This window comes from Perissodus microlepis, chromosome 9 (genome assembly GCF_051167445.1).
Source record: "Perissodus microlepis isolate ML-2025 ecotype Zambia chromosome 9, ASM5116744v1, whole genome shotgun sequence".
Classification (NCBI taxonomy): domain Eukaryota; kingdom Metazoa; phylum Chordata; class Actinopteri; order Cichliformes; family Cichlidae; genus Perissodus; species Perissodus microlepis.
Genome location: NC_140469.1, coordinates 16,223,072 through 16,238,366, shown reverse-complemented (window position 1 = coordinate 16,238,366; position 15,295 = coordinate 16,223,072). Strand labels below are relative to the sequence as shown.

Sequence of the window (15,295 nt, the reverse complement as noted above, 5' to 3'; positions counted from 1 at the left end):
CTAAATTAAATAAAGTCAAACTGGACAAAAAGCGAGAACTAAGGCCTGCTGGTTGTTTTAACAAACAAACCTGGGCCTTGACTGTAAATAAATCATTCCCCCTTTGCCAGCCCGGGTGTTTGTTGCCATAGTCACGTTGATTTAGAGTAAATGCAGTTTGTAGAAAGTTATGAAGTCTGTTTCTTCTCTTCTCTCTCTCCAATAATCACAAACATTGCCCTTTTATGAAGCGAGGAAATTTCCCATGGGTTTTCTGTGCATTTGTGTTGTGTTGTTGCGACTGAGCCACGTATGTTGCTGTGCCAGTTCTTTATTTTGTGCTTCTGTTTTTTGAAATTTATTCCCCCACCCGACCAGTGAGTTTGTGTCCTGGCTGATGGAAATCGGAGAAACGGACAACCCAGAAGAAGGGGTTCACCTGGGTCAAGCTCTGCTGGAGAATGGTATCATCCACCACGGTTAGTTTTTCATTTTTATCTCCCGTCCTCTCTCCCACTCAGACCTGCTTTATCATCCTTTGCTGTCCCACATATTAAATCAAATCTGCCACAGTCTAATTTACTTTGTGCTGCACAGTGTAGAGCATGCAAATGCCTGCCATTCCCTAACCTAACCTCTAGACATGTCTGAAGAATGCTGTGCTTTCACTCTCTGGCTGGAGTCTACAAAGTAGATGTGGCTCTCTTATTTATTTCTTAGCAGGTGTCCCATTTAAACACAGCTTTGACACAATGTTTAGGTAAGGGATTATAAATATTAATCTTTTCTTGCCTTAATGTTTGTGTTATATTTTCTCAGCTGCTGTTCTGTGGCTTTGGGTAACAAGTGTGTTTAGTGCATGAGACTTTAAGCTGGCTAACACTCTGCATTCATACTAAATGGCGCATGCAGCCCTGCATGGTTTTTCTTTCTTTTTTCTTTCTTTTTTTTTCCTCAAAAGTGTAGGGCCCCAAGTCAAGTTGCATCTTAAATCACTCGGGCACTTTATTGCTTCCTCAGTGAGAAATGAGATGGGGCTTTAGAGCTGTTCCTGACAGAGAGGAATAACTCAGAGCCCCTCCGAGCTCTCTCTCACGGTGCAGTTAGCAGTCCCCATGCGAAAAACGATAGAATATCTTTTTATTTAAAAAAAAAAAAAACTTTAATGGAACCTGCTCAGCTGCAGCCAAGAGTACGGAGCCAGCTTTTATGACTGCTGGAGGGTCTACACGCAGTCCCCTGAAGCGAGAAAAGCAGGAAGCTCTGAGCAGCTGTGCTATCTGTGACTGCTCTGTGTGGGGTTGGAGTCCTTTTCTTGTCTGGAGAGCTTGTTTCTCTGTGCAGCCCTGCTTGGTTTGAATGTGTTTTTTTTTTTTTTTTTTTTTAATTTTCACATTTAAAGCAAACTGAATAATGCTCCCCTTCACTCTGGGGCCTGAATGTGTGGCATTTCTTTAGTCACAGACAAACACCAGTTCAAACCAGAGCCCGTGCTCTACCGTTTCCGCTACGACGATGGCACCTACCACCCGAGAAGTGACATGCACGATGTTATATCCAAGGTAACAGTGCTGCGGTGGAAACGCAAGTCGATTTAAAATCGCACTTTAAGCGCATATCACTGAAATAACCCAAACTCTCTCTCCTGTTTCTCACAGGGTGTTCGGCTGTTCTGCCGTCTTCACAGCCTCTTCACTCCCGTCATCAGGTGGGCGGTCATTTTCTTTTCCACTCCATTGCAGTCAAGCCAGGTGGGGGCACGTGTAGTTCAGCGTCTGGCTTTTGTGCCTAAAAATAACCCCTGCCTGCCACATACGAAAAAGTGACTAAGAGGGATTAGGTTGTGAACTATGAGCTCATTGTTTTCGAGGACTTGTGAGGAGTTGGCACAGGCTCCTGTGGGTGATTGAGCATGACAGGTTTTATCTGGCTGTTCTCAAGACACAGATGTGCTGAAAGAAACTGAATCTATTCCCTCAATTTCCCTTCGATGTTTACATTTATGCTTAAAACAAAAATTGGTGATATTATGATGAATCTCACATCACTTTTGATGCTTCCGAGAGGAAAGTTTGTTGGGAAATGTTGTCATGGTGAAGAATGTGAGTTAAGTGGGTGATCATTTGATTACAAATAAGGTCCTCCTACAGTTTCCCATTTTTGTTTGTTTGTGTGTGTGTGTGTGTGTGTGTGTGTGTGTGTGTGTGTGTGTGTTTTATAACCTAACACATGGTCTTGATCAACATGGTAAGCAGCTTAAAAAGTAATTCTAAATATCTGGTAGTTGTAGTAATACAAGTTTGACAAACATTCCCATATTTGTGGTGTTTTTACTTGCTTTTGTGGAGAGATCTTAATTTCATTCCACATTTTCATCAGTATATAACCTGTTGTTCAATAAATAAAGCCAAAAATTAAAGTTATTCATGCAGATTGTTTTGTCAAAAATATATGACCAGGTTTCTGTGCTTGTCCCACTAGACATCAGTGTGGCGTTCGATACTGTTACAGCGATTAGAGCATGTTGTGGGTATTGAAGGTACTGTGCAGCGGTTTGAATCATATCTTTCTAATGGACTCCAGTTCGGTGAGTCCTTTTCAAACACAAAGGTTAGTTAGCGAGTTCTCCAGGGTTACGTGCTAGGACCAGTTCTATTTACATTATACATGCTTCCCGTAGACAGTGTAATTAGAAGGCATAGCATGCATTGTCACTGCTATGCAGATGATAGCCAACTTTTTCTATCCATGAGGCCATATAACACACACCAATTAGTTAAACTGCAGGAATGCCATAAACACATGAAGACCTGGATGACCTCAAACTTTCTAATTCAGATAAAACTGAGGTTATTGTATTTGGTCCTAGAAATCCAAGAAATGCACTATCTAGCCAGATGCTCACTCTGGCTGCATTACTCTGGCCTCCAGTAACACTGTGAGGAATCTTGGAGTCATTTTTGACCAAGATATATCCTTCAATGCGCATATTAAACAAATATGTAGGACTGCTGTCTTGCATTTCCATCCAGTATCTCCAACATTAAAAACATCCTGTCTCAGAGTGATGCTGTAAATCTAGTTCATGCATTTATTACTTCTAGGCTTATTAATTCCAGGATGTCCTAAAAACTCCCTGAAAAGCCTCCAGTTGATCCAAAATCAACTAAATTCAAGACTACAGGCAGTTTCCCTTGGATGCGTCTCTGTACCTTGCAGCATCACATGGCCCAATCACAGCTCAACAGTGCCTCATTTTTTTGTCTCAAAAACAGCTCTTAACACATTTCATTTAGAGTGACTGACATCATATTGATCTTGTTTTTTGAAAGGCACGCAGAGCCATTCCTGATTTAAAATGACATACAGCATGATGCAAAACAGTAATTAAACTTGGAAAATAAGCATGCTGGCTGGATAGAATGAGTAATGAAACTAATGTGACTTCTCTCAGTATCTTACAATTAGAGATGGCACGATACCACTTTTTTATGTCCGATACCGATATCATAAATTTGGATATCTGCCGATACCGATATGAATCCGATATAGTGTTTTTTAATCAACAAAACTGTTTTTTTAAATATCTTGCTGCATTTTGTATAAGTTCATACTCAAGTTTAAAACAACAACTACACTAAAGCTATTCTGTTATACCTGTATGCAAAAAAAAAAAAAAATTCATAGTTCAGCAATACTGATCAATCTAATAAACTTAAACCTACTCCATCCTCCCTATTCTGGTATTTTAAAGAGTACTTAGCGTAAATATTAAGCAACCTAACTAATAGGGTTCCAACTCCCAGCAACAACAAAAATAAATAAATAAAAAATAGGGAACCACCCCTCACGCTCCACCTCATGATGCTTAATCGACGTAATCAACCTTAATTTGATGCAGTGTGAAAAAAAAAAAATGCACAGAAATCAGTTATTTTTCAAGAATAATTAAATAGAGTCAACATCTTTCTTCAACAAAATTGCAGACTGCACAGATGGTACCTTCCCAAAGGAAAAAGTACTATAGCTTACTAGGGTATATATATTAGACTTAATAGTTACTATATACAGTAATAGACTTCTATTCATTTTACATCAAATTAAAACTTTGGGTGTCAGATAATTATTTATTAAAAGCTAGACATTTTAAATGAGAATAAGAAAGAAAAGTATGTCTTTGTGCTCCCCTTTTCCCTGTTAATGCCCTATCGCCCCCCCTGGCTAAACTTTGCTAGATCCGCCCCTGCACAGTTACCAGCCGTCAGCTGCGTAGAAAAAGATCCTGGTGTAGAAAGTAATATTAAATAAATTCTAACAACAGCTTATCAAGCTTAAACGTGCTGCTGTTGTTTATCCCCTGGTTTCCTCTTTCTGGTGCAAAGTGGGCCAAAAACAAACAAGAGAGACGGACTCGCGACAGAAAAGCCGATCAGCTGATCATTAAGCAGTTTCATGATTGAAGTAGCAGCAAGAAGAGGCAGTCGCTCCATATATCGTTTAAGCTTAACGCAGGAATGCTTTACAAACATTCAGAGATGGACTTACACACTTGCTTTACTTCTCTCGGGGATAACTTTGTCGGAGATGAAATGCCGGGTTGCTAGCGAAGCTCCAAATGCTATCCAGACCACCGACAGGTCCCGCATGCCACAGCCGCTCTATCACGTGATGCATACTGCTCCGACGTGCTAACGTTCTGAGGCGAGTTACGGCGTGTTGCAAGTTTTGTGAGGTGCTTTCGTGATATTTAATGGATCGGATTACATTTTTTATTTTTCTCCGATATCCGATCCAGTAATTTAGGTCAGTATCGGACTGATACGTAATATCGGATCGGTCCATCTCTACTTACAATAAGGGAAAATACTGGAAACTCCCCAAAGTGGACTCATCCAGCGTAGGCTATGTAGAAATTGTCACTTAGGCAAGTGTTTTTTGTTTTTAAAGCTTTGCCTAGAGTGCCTAAATGTTTATTGGAGTATACAAGTTCTTGAAAAATCAGGCCTCGTTATATCTTAGAGACCTCACAGTGAACTCTGCTCTCAGACTGCAGATTCCTTGCAGAGAGGGAGGCAAAGACTTCAGCTACTCTCAGGATTTCTTTTTTGGAACCAGCTCCACGTTTGGACTCAGGACAGACACCCACTCTGTTTTTAATATTAGATTTAAAAGTGTCTTTTTTGATAAAGCTTGTATTTAGGGCTGGGTCAGGTGACCCTGAGCAATCACTTAGTTATGCTGCCATTGGCTTAGGCTGCCAAGGGACTTCCCATGATATAATGAGGACTTCTTTCCATCCATTTCCTTCTTTGCTTCCTCTCTTCCGTAGTTTGAATTTTGTCCTGCCCTCCTGTGCTCACCCCCTAACTAGTTGCAGCACATGGCTGCCCCTCCCTGAGCCCACTTCTGCTGGAAGTTTCTTCCTGTTAAAAGGGAGTTTTTCCTTCCTGCTGTCACATAATCCATACACATAAAGATTGTTGGAATTTTGTCTACTAATGTAGGCTCTCTACCTTAGAGTGGCGACTGTTGTTGTGATTGGCGCAGTATAAATAAAATTGGATTGAACTGAGCTGAATTTGCTGGCCTGCTTTGGTTTTTACTTCTTATAATCTGACTTTAATTCTATTGCCACCTGCTAATGTGTCGTATGGCGAAACACAACATCAGAGTTGGCTGTTTATACTGATTTCAAATAACCCGAATAAAAGCTTGAATTTCACAACTATAAAACTGTGCCATGGCTAGCGGGGGCACGCTGATCCTTCATCTGTCCCAGCATAGAGGCTTTTTTGTTTGCTCTAACTGCTAAAAACCCCAAAGGGTGAATTTGTGTGTGTATGTTTGGATTGTCAGCATTCAGTCCACTGGTGTTTTTGTGCTGAGGCCAAAACTCTTGACGTAAAAACTCCTGTTGGTGAACTTGAGTTGTGTGCGTCGTTAGCTCACATATCTGCGCAGTGCATTCTCCCAGTACAATGCATCACAGGGCCTGGGAATGCCAGAGTTTAATTGGCGCAACCAGCCCCTGCCTAATTAGGTGGAATTTCCTGGCAGAGTAAGAGCGATTAGGCAAAGATGGGGGTATATACTATGCAGACCCCATAACCCTCTGCAGCTTCTTTGCCCCCCTTAAGCCTCTGCTTTCATTACAAGAAATCAGTGAATCCAGCCACTCCAGGGGATCTCGCTGCAAAGGAGCAAATGCCCACTTAAGCTGTTGTACACAGTTATATGTTGAAATGGATAATAAGAACAATTTTTCATCATGTACACAGGGACACTAGAGCCAAGGCCACTCATAAATATTCTTTACATACAATGGGGGAAAAAAAACTGTCATTTTTACCTCAGCATTTGAAATGTTGACAAGTTTTCCTCATTATGCTGAGGAGTCCTCCAGAAGCTCAGTATTTACTGATGCATGGGTAGGATTTTCAGAATAACATGACGTATGGAAAACTGCTTGATTAATTTCTCACTCCTGAGCAGTGGATTAAAGCTTGAACTTTCAGCATCCTCTGTGTAATTTATTCTAAGGAGTACTTAGAAAGTACGACAGTTGCATTCGTTTGCTCACAAAATGTCAAGACAAACTTTGTCATTGGACAGCAAGTTAAAAACTACCTCTCTGACCTTTCCCTCTGTTACTCCTCAAACTGCTGTTTCCTTATCCTCGACATATGGCTGCCCAATGGGCCGTTGTTTACCCCCATTTTTCACTCTGACAGCCTCACTTTGCACCAGCCGCTGAAGCCCAACTCTCACTGGCTGTAGTATCCCATTTTGGGGGAAATGCAGGGTGGCTCTTGGTTCCTCTGTCAGAGTGGTTTATGCATGGTGCGACATGGCTTCCAGCTGTACCGTCCTCATCCGAGACTAGCGCAGGCTGTCAGGCACAGTTATGTAACAGAAAGTTTCAGAATGGATGAAACATGGCCGCGCTTGGCCTCTAACAATTCACTTTCTGAAGAGTACCAGGAGTCTGAAATCAGACTTTAACTTGGCCCACAAGTCTTGTTTGACTTGTCTGAACTGTGTGTGCTAGAAAGGCCTGTGTATGTTTAGTTTTGTGTGCGCGTGTGTAAGTGTTTGCATGTGCTGGAAGCGGTGGAGTGGTGTAAGTCACGGTGGTTCTGGACTTTCCCGGCCCTGCAGCTCAGCCCCCGCGTGTCCCCGGGGAGGCCCCTGTGTTCATGGGAAAGTCACGGCTCCATTTCAAACAGCATTCTCGGGGTCTGGCAAAGTGCGGCTGTGTGGGTAACACTGAGAAAAGCAACCCCATACTGATATGGAGCACCCCAAGGCTAAACACCAGCCAGTGCTTGAAAAGAGGCCACGTCTCGCTGACACTGGGAATTATTATCCCTCCTTTTGGGCATTGTGTTTAAATAGACCAAGCAATTATTTCTCTACATATTCTTTGCCTACGTTTTTTTTTTTTTTCACAGTTAAAGCAAATAGTAAAATTAAAAATACCAAGAATTTTATTTTCCAGATCCCTCTATTGATATCTTCTGCTTTTGTGCTCATCCAGGGACAAGGACTATCATTTACGGACCTACAAATCAGTGGTCATGGCTAACAAGCTCATAGATTGGCTTATAGCACAGGTAAGCTCTTTCGCTGCTTCACAAATGTTATTTAATAAGAATACAAGTTGTTGAATTTTTCTATTTTGCTTGTGCAAAGAATTTGATGAAGTTAGATTATTATTCTGAACACCATTTTTTTTCCTTTAAATTCAGATACTTTCATATAGTTTCTTGTGTGTTTTTAAGAAGACACCTTTCCATTAGTTTCTGGCCATGTTGAAAACAGATGTCCCACCTCTTCCCCTTTCAAGCATAGAAGTTTAAAAAAAATCATTCTGGGAGTGTCTGCTGTTATTACACGTCAGTCACTTCAGATGTGCAGCAGAAAAAAAGACACCATCAGACTTGAAGCTCTCAAAGGAGCCGAGAGGAAACGAAAAAAGAAAAGCAGAATTGATTGGATAGCAAAGCTTTATTGACTATGACAGGAAGTTCTGAGGTTGACAGATTGATAGTCCTGTTCGGGACGACAACAAAGGGATGAAACATATATGGCGACCAGCAACCACAGAATCGCTGGCAGACATTACGTGCTTGTATCTGCGTAAACGTGCATGTGTGTGATTGCGGTATTCCATATGCATGTGTTTGAGTCGGTGCAGTGGAGTGGCTCTCACTTCTTCAATAGCTGTCACACTATACTGTCTAGACATGATTTTGGCTCTGTTTAAGATTGAGTGTGCAGTGGCTCTGCTGGCCTTGAGGGCTTTTGGACGCAAGAACAAAGGAGGGGTGTGAATGTGACATTTTGACTGCACTCTAAACACACAATGTCCTTTGTTCTGTTTTCTCTCATCCTCCTTTGCTTCTTTTTTTATCTTCTGACTTATTCACTATACCCACTCTTCACGCTTACATCTGTCTTATTTCTCCCGCGTGTCCACTCTTCTGGTGCAGGGGGACTGCAGAACGAGGGAGGAAGCGGTGATCTTGGGGGTGGAGCTCTGCAACAATGGCTTCATGCATCACGGTACGGCGCTTTCCACTCCTGATTAAAATAAAAGGAAAAAAATCCTGCAGAACTTTGGAATCCTCTCCATCACTGAGTAAATGAGAGATGAATGCTTTGGTGAAACCACACAGAGGGCGCCTGGCATTTAGCGTCCTGTTTTAGAACATAACCACACTTGTTCTTTTTCCATTTCTACTTAATATCCCTCTGACATGCTACAGGAATAGAACTATTTTCCAAACCAGTGAATATAAGTGCGTGTGGGATGCTTGCATACCATCATTAATTCCATGTATGCATGTTCCCATATACAGTATGCACTGTATATGTCTTAAGTAACTAAGTGCTATGGGTAAATACATGAAAACTGTTTATCTGTAAGTGCAAAACAGACAGTGGCCATGGTTACAGTTTGCTTATGAGAGTCGGATTTGTTTTTAACTGCGCACCTCCCCTGTGCCAAAGTCCACATCATGCACACTACAGTATGAATCACAGCATGTCACCTCGTACCCCCATGATGCAACTGCTTCAAACTACCCGCAGTTCAAGCCTCACACTACAAATTACCAGCACATCTCCAGAACATAACAACCCCAGCCATCAAACTTCCTGTCACTTCCACTGCCTACAGGGTAATTTCATAATTTCATTTCGTGCCTGTAAGTTATTTGCCCTCACGATGTAGCTATATCTGATCTTGAGAGGAATGAAGTGAGGAAATGTTAGAAGGAAGCTCTGTTCTTTCCCCTCAGGGCTATTTTTTGGTTTAAAATTGAAAGTCATTGTGGATATATTATGTTGCTCCTGAGACCTGGTTTGTTCAAAAGATTTTTTTTTTCCTTTTGCCATAAAAGTGGGGTCTCATTGTTTCCCAAAGTGTCTATTTGTGCATTTGGCGTGCAAATACTACTGCGGTCACACTTAAATGGGTTTAAACTTCTTAGCGTAATGCAAAAAGAGTTTTTTGCTAAATTTAACATGTTCTGCTTCTGCACAGCACCACACAGTGAGGTTACTCCCTCAGAAGTTGTCTGGGTCCAACATTTTAAATCCACCTTTCAAGTAACAATTTTTTCCGACACTCACATACATTAAAAAACAATTAAAATTAGGTCCTCCTATTACTTGCGGATATAGGTAGGAGTCAGATAACAAGCTTTAACACATTCACATTTAGCTATCACATTAAACTGTACTTGGCATTTGTAGCTAAATCTGTGGACTGTTGAACTTTCCAGTCACACTTTTCATATGTGACTTTGTTGTCACCTCCCTCAGTGCTGGAGAAGAGTGAATTCAAGGACGAGCCCCTACTGTTCCGCTTCTTCGCTGATGAGGAGATGGAGGGTTCCAACACAAAATACAAACCTATGAAGCATGACCTGAAAATACTTGAAAATGTCATCTCCAAGTCTCTCCTGGTGAGTGCTCCTTGGTGGATTATTGATCGATTATCGCTCACTCCGACTGATATGCTGTGGCTTGCTGGGATTTATTCACAACTTGGAGCAAAGTGGAAACGCTGTAAATCATTATGCAGCACACAGCTGTGAGAAGTAAAAGTAATAACGCTGCAAAAGTCCATTTTATACCTTGGTAAGCAAACCTTGTTTGTTTTTTTTTTTGCAGCGAGCGAGCAGACAGAACTGTGTGTGCTATCGCTCTTTAATAGTATCTTCTTCTGCTGTGTCTGTGTTTGTGCTCGGTCTGCTCACTTGGGATTTTGCTGATGCGAGACATGTTGTTTTCCAGATAAGGCCCAGTGATGGAGGCTATGGCTTTACCCTGGAAGAGAGGAATCGAGTCCCCATAATCAAATTTGTTGAGAAGGGCTCCCCAGCTGAGGTGACATGGTCTCACACACAGAGATGCACAAAAGCACAATCGTGAAGTTTCTTCTGTACTTCTTTGAAGCCTTTTTGCAACGTGTTAGTAATGTTTATGCAAAAAAAAAAAAAAATGCATTCCAGGCATAAAGCTCTCCTCGAGTTGCTCCTCATTTAGCAGATCATAGGTTATAGAGAATAGGAAGGAGCACTGCTAATGTGATTGCTTTGATTTTATTTTCAAAGATGAAAGTAAAGGCAGAGCTGTGTTGCAGATGTGCCAGCCAGTAGAAGTCTTTTGTTATTAAAATGTGATTCAGTCATTAGTCACAAAAAATATAACCTCGTGACTCTTTGCCCTTCCTCTAAATCTGCTTTATTGTGATGTGGCACTAATGCTACCTTTAGTACTTTCATACAAATATGGGGCAGATTTTATTTAGCTTTGATCTGCTATTTGAAAATGAGAGACGAGCAAATGTGATCAGTTTGAGCGCATGATCTATAATTCCCTCCAGTCCTAAAGTAGCACTGAAGGAGCCTTGAACGTCTGGCTTGCATTGAGAATAGCGTTTTGTGTGATGTCTTAAAAAAATTAAATCCTCAACAGGATCCAGCTGTGTGCTGACAGACAAAAGTCACCCAGTGTTGTCTCCTAATGCTGGGAGTGTGCGTGCTTTTCATTGTGATTTAAACAGTCCACTGTGATTCTGCGTCACATTAAGACCGAATGTGTGACTTAATCCTTTTCTATAATTTATATTTATTTCTCTTGTTCTTCATATTCTATTTCAAGATGGCTGGCCTGGAAGTGGGGAAGAAGTTGTTTGCTATAAATGGAGACCTGGTGTTCCTCAGGCCTTTCTCTGAAGTTGAAGCTCTCCTCAAGCAATGTTTTAACAGCAAAGGACCCCTTCGAGTGCTGGTCAGCACCAAGCCTAGAGAGTAAGTGTCAGATCTTTGCACACACACGCAATGTCAATTTCATCTTATTGTGTGCATATCCCAGCTCGGTAATTTACTCTTTCCTTTCATTTCCAGGACGATAAAGATTCCAGACTCGGCCGATGGCTTGGGATTCCAGATCCGTGGATTCGGTCCTTCTGTGGTCCATGCTGTTGGGAGAGGTAAGAGATTGCAGTTTCCACCACTTGAGCTGTCTGGCCTCATCAGCAAAAGTCTTTCCATCACCTCTTTGTTATTGTGGCACAGCTGGCGAGCAGCTGCTACACCAGCTTTGGGGGTGTGCGTGACTTGGCTGCGGTGTGACATGATCGCAATGATTTCCATGCACCTACTCACATTTTTCTTAGCAGTTCGATTAGGATAGGAAAGTTTGATAGGAAAGGCTTTGTTCAGCAATTCTCCTTCACCGATCAGTTTGATAGGAAAGCACTCTGCATTTTTTGCTCTAAATTCATCAGGCCTCTTACCTAATGCAGCATATTTAGTCGCACTGCTATCAGGGCTGGCATGAGGTAGGGTCCAATCAAAAAACAATTCGTCTCCATCTCAAGGGAATTGAATCTTTTCCCCGCCTTAAGCAATCTAAGTCAGATTGCAGAGTATGTGCTTTCGTGTCAGCGTGCATGTGTGCGCCTGCATGTGTTGACTTGATGATGTGGTTGCTTGGGAACCTGGTGTGTGTTTAAGTGGATGCGGCGATCCCCAGGGACAAAGCTCAATATATATAGGAGGTGTCTCATTCCTTGGATTGTCATAATAGCTTCTGTTCCCTGGTGTCTGAGGTCAACAGGAGCTGGTAATACCAATTAGAGATGAAGAAACCGAGGCACAGAAAAAGAGCAGTTGCACAAAAATCTCTGTTGTGAAATTAATTTCACACAGCAATTCAGCGTATTGGCACTGTTGCTTGACACAGGTGTTGCACATTTTTGTAAAATAAGTGTTTATGCGAACCAGGCATCTATATTTTTACAGCTGTGGTCAGAAGTTTACATACACTCATCATAGGCACGAATGCCATGGTTTGTTTGGGGGTTTGATGATTTCTTTAAACTTTTATGTCTGCAGTATACATCACTGCTGTGATGTGCAATCAATTTTTGTTTTACAAGTTTGAATTTATTTTGGATTTTCTCTAATCTAATTTGTTTAAAGGGTTAAAGGTTAGGCTTTCAAACCTAAGAACATAATGTCAGCTGTCAAGTATGGTGGTGGTAGCGCCATGCTGTGGAGCTGTTTTACTCTGTGGTACTGGTATGTTGCAAAAAGTGGATGGTAGGAGGATTGCATCTAAATTCTTCAGCTTCACCTCAAATCAGATAGCTAGACGGTTGAAAGCTGGACAGAGGTGAGTGTTCCAGGGCGATGATCCCAAACACATATCAAAACTGGTTTTAGAACAGATAAAGCATGCTAACATTATGCGTCAGGAATGATCTTCCCCAAGTCCCAAACTGTAAAGTATGCGGGAAGCTTGCTCCATGTCAGGAAGGCAACTAATGTAAATTAAGTCTACCGATTCTGTTAAGAGTGGTCAAATATCAGGCCAGAGATATGTCACCATGAGAACAGATGACAAGAAGCTTGTTGATTGTCCCTTTTCATCATAGTTGGTGAGGGTTCATGTGAGTATTTGAGCCCGTATGTATAATTTTGACCCCGTGGGGATTAGAGAAAATCCAAAATAAATTCAGACGTCTTGTATTTTTAAAGTCAGTAAAGATTTATGCTGTACAATTATTCCACAGTGGAAAAAGAACAGTTTAAAGAAATCAATAAAATGCCAGAATTATCATTATATTCATGTCCATGACGACTTCACGTAATTTTTGACCACAGTTGCAGAAAATCAGAAGTCTGGATGGATGTGTGTTATTGTGTTGGTTGTTTTTTCCTTATGATATAGACATTGTTCACCCTAAAATGTCTTAAACACGTAGAAAGGTCTTGAATGTAGTGTAAGTAGAAGGCACTAGCCTTATGGAGAGCCATACCACAACTCCACGTGGCCAGAAAGCCATCTTTCAGCTAGTTAACTAGCTGAATCCTTCTTGAGTTGTCTAAAAATTGTTTGGTGCTATAGCCAAAATGCTAACTACTGAGGATTCAACTGAAGTTTCAACTTTTGACCATTATGAGTACACCATCTGGGTACTTGAGCTGCCCTTCATTTAGTTGTGCTTATCAGTGTAAACACACTTATGCACTCTAAATAGTGTAATAGTACTAAAGTATGCTGTTGTAAACGCAATTAACATAGCAAGCAATAAACCTGCTAAACACTAGTATGTTAATACTGTTGGGGTGACCTTTCTAAAGGAGTCAAAGGAGCTTGCAAAGAAAAGCGTCTTTGCTTGAAGAGCAACTTAAAGAAGTTCTTCAGTTCATGAACTGAAGAAGCTTCTCGGATGAGAGGTGAAACGTCTTCAAGCAACTTAAAGAAGTCCAGACGCTTTTCTTTGTAAGCTCCTTTGACTACGATGACCTGGATGACTGAGAACCTTCACAGACTTTCTAAAGGAGCAACTCACCTGAGACTGGGTGCTTAGAGAGTTATTGATCATTATATTTTATCGTTCATTAGCAATACATGCTTATCCTTTTAGAGAATCCCAAGGCCTGTGGGGGGATTGGGCAAAAAGGCCACTTAGAAGATGTTGAAGCCCTTGTAGAAAGCATGAAGAAAATATAAAAATGTTTTGAACAATACTCATTCATACTGGACTTTGCTAAGTGTGTTTTTAATGTAATTTGTAGACTCTTCTACTCTACTAATAACTAGAATATCCTTGTCTATTGTTGATATATTATAAGTTCAGTGGAAGCGGAAAGGAAAGTACACTGGATATGTCCGTCCCTGCAATCTTCGGCCAAGTGATTACAGATTCCTTACATTGCAGCGTGAGGTTTTCATGATGTATTTTTAAGGAGCTGAGAAAACAAATGGGACGAATATTTAGTCTGCCATACACTTCCTTCTGATAGCTGTAAACCTTGAAGTTCTCCTATGGTCTGAATCACATCCCTCAGAGGCCTTCGTCTACCCCAGATAAACAACTTCCCTCCTCCCTGCACCACACTCTCCCTCTCACACTCCTCCTGAGCTGCCAAAAACAGGAAACAGCCTTGTAAATACAAAGCAAAAAAAAAAGAATGTTGTTCAATCTAATTTTGCATACAGGATGTGGAAAAAGAGACAATTATTATTTTTTTAGGATGTGCTCATGTTTTTTTCATCCGGTTTCAGCATGCACCTGCAAGATAACGTGCGGTAGCTCTTACTCTTGTCACCCCTCCTTCCCCTTGCATCTCTGTCTGTCTCACGCCAGGCACAGTGGCAGCAACTGCCGGTCTCCACCCAGGCCAGTGCATTATAAAGGTGAATGGTATCAATGTGAGCAAGGAGAGCCATGCCAGCGTCATCGCTCATGTCACAGCGTGCAGGAAGTATCGGCGACCCACGCAGGTGAGACGGGAGGAAGAAAGGAAAAGCAAAAAGGGATAAACTGCAGAGTAAATCTAACCAGACACAAGGATTTGTCAAGGGGGGTGGGGGTGGGATGTCATCCAGCGGTAATGAAAAAGTTTTTAATTTTTATTATGTGTCACTGTGGAGCAGAGAAAAAAATGAATAAATGATTGTCTTGCTGGAAAAATGGAATTCATTTCTGCAAATTTGTTAGTAGAAGTGCAAAAGAGCAGAAAATAAGGGAAACTATTTACCCTGGTTCTCTCTGCCTTTCCTTCATTTGGGTCATTACGCAAAAATAATAGTAGTTTTGGCTTCTTTAGCACTGACCCCTGGCTCACAGTGGTGGGCTTGTTGTGGGAGACTGGCAGGCTGCAGATAGAGGTGGGAAAGGATCCCGAGGCTGGCTGGGGGTCAGAGTGGGTGAGAGCCTTGGAGTAAGACTGATTGAAGATGGAAGGAAAGAGGGGGATAGTGCGGGGTAGGCTAGACAGCAGACAAGTGT

The 15,295-nt window shown here is 41.5% G+C and overlaps 1 protein-coding gene across 2 annotated transcripts in view; it reads left to right on the top strand.

Annotated features, from left to right (window-relative positions):
• The window catches only part of prex2 (phosphatidylinositol-3,4,5-trisphosphate-dependent Rac exchange factor 2), a 94,062-nt gene that overhangs the window by 31,939 nt on the left and 46,828 nt on the right, over positions 1-15,295 (top strand). For both annotated transcript variants that reach the window (XM_084939238.1, XM_084939237.1), the window contains exons 11-20: positions 358-458; positions 1,438-1,541; positions 1,638-1,687; positions 7,517-7,592; positions 8,472-8,544; positions 9,808-9,950; positions 10,282-10,374; positions 11,152-11,300; positions 11,397-11,482; positions 14,651-14,787. In XM_084939238.1, the coding sequence (XP_084795364.1) occupies positions 358-458; positions 1,438-1,541; positions 1,638-1,687; positions 7,517-7,592; positions 8,472-8,544; positions 9,808-9,950; positions 10,282-10,374; positions 11,152-11,300; positions 11,397-11,482; positions 14,651-14,787 (1,012 nt within the window). The remainder of the gene's footprint in view (positions 1-357; positions 459-1,437; positions 1,542-1,637; positions 1,688-7,516; positions 7,593-8,471; positions 8,545-9,807; positions 9,951-10,281; positions 10,375-11,151; positions 11,301-11,396; positions 11,483-14,650; positions 14,788-15,295) is intronic.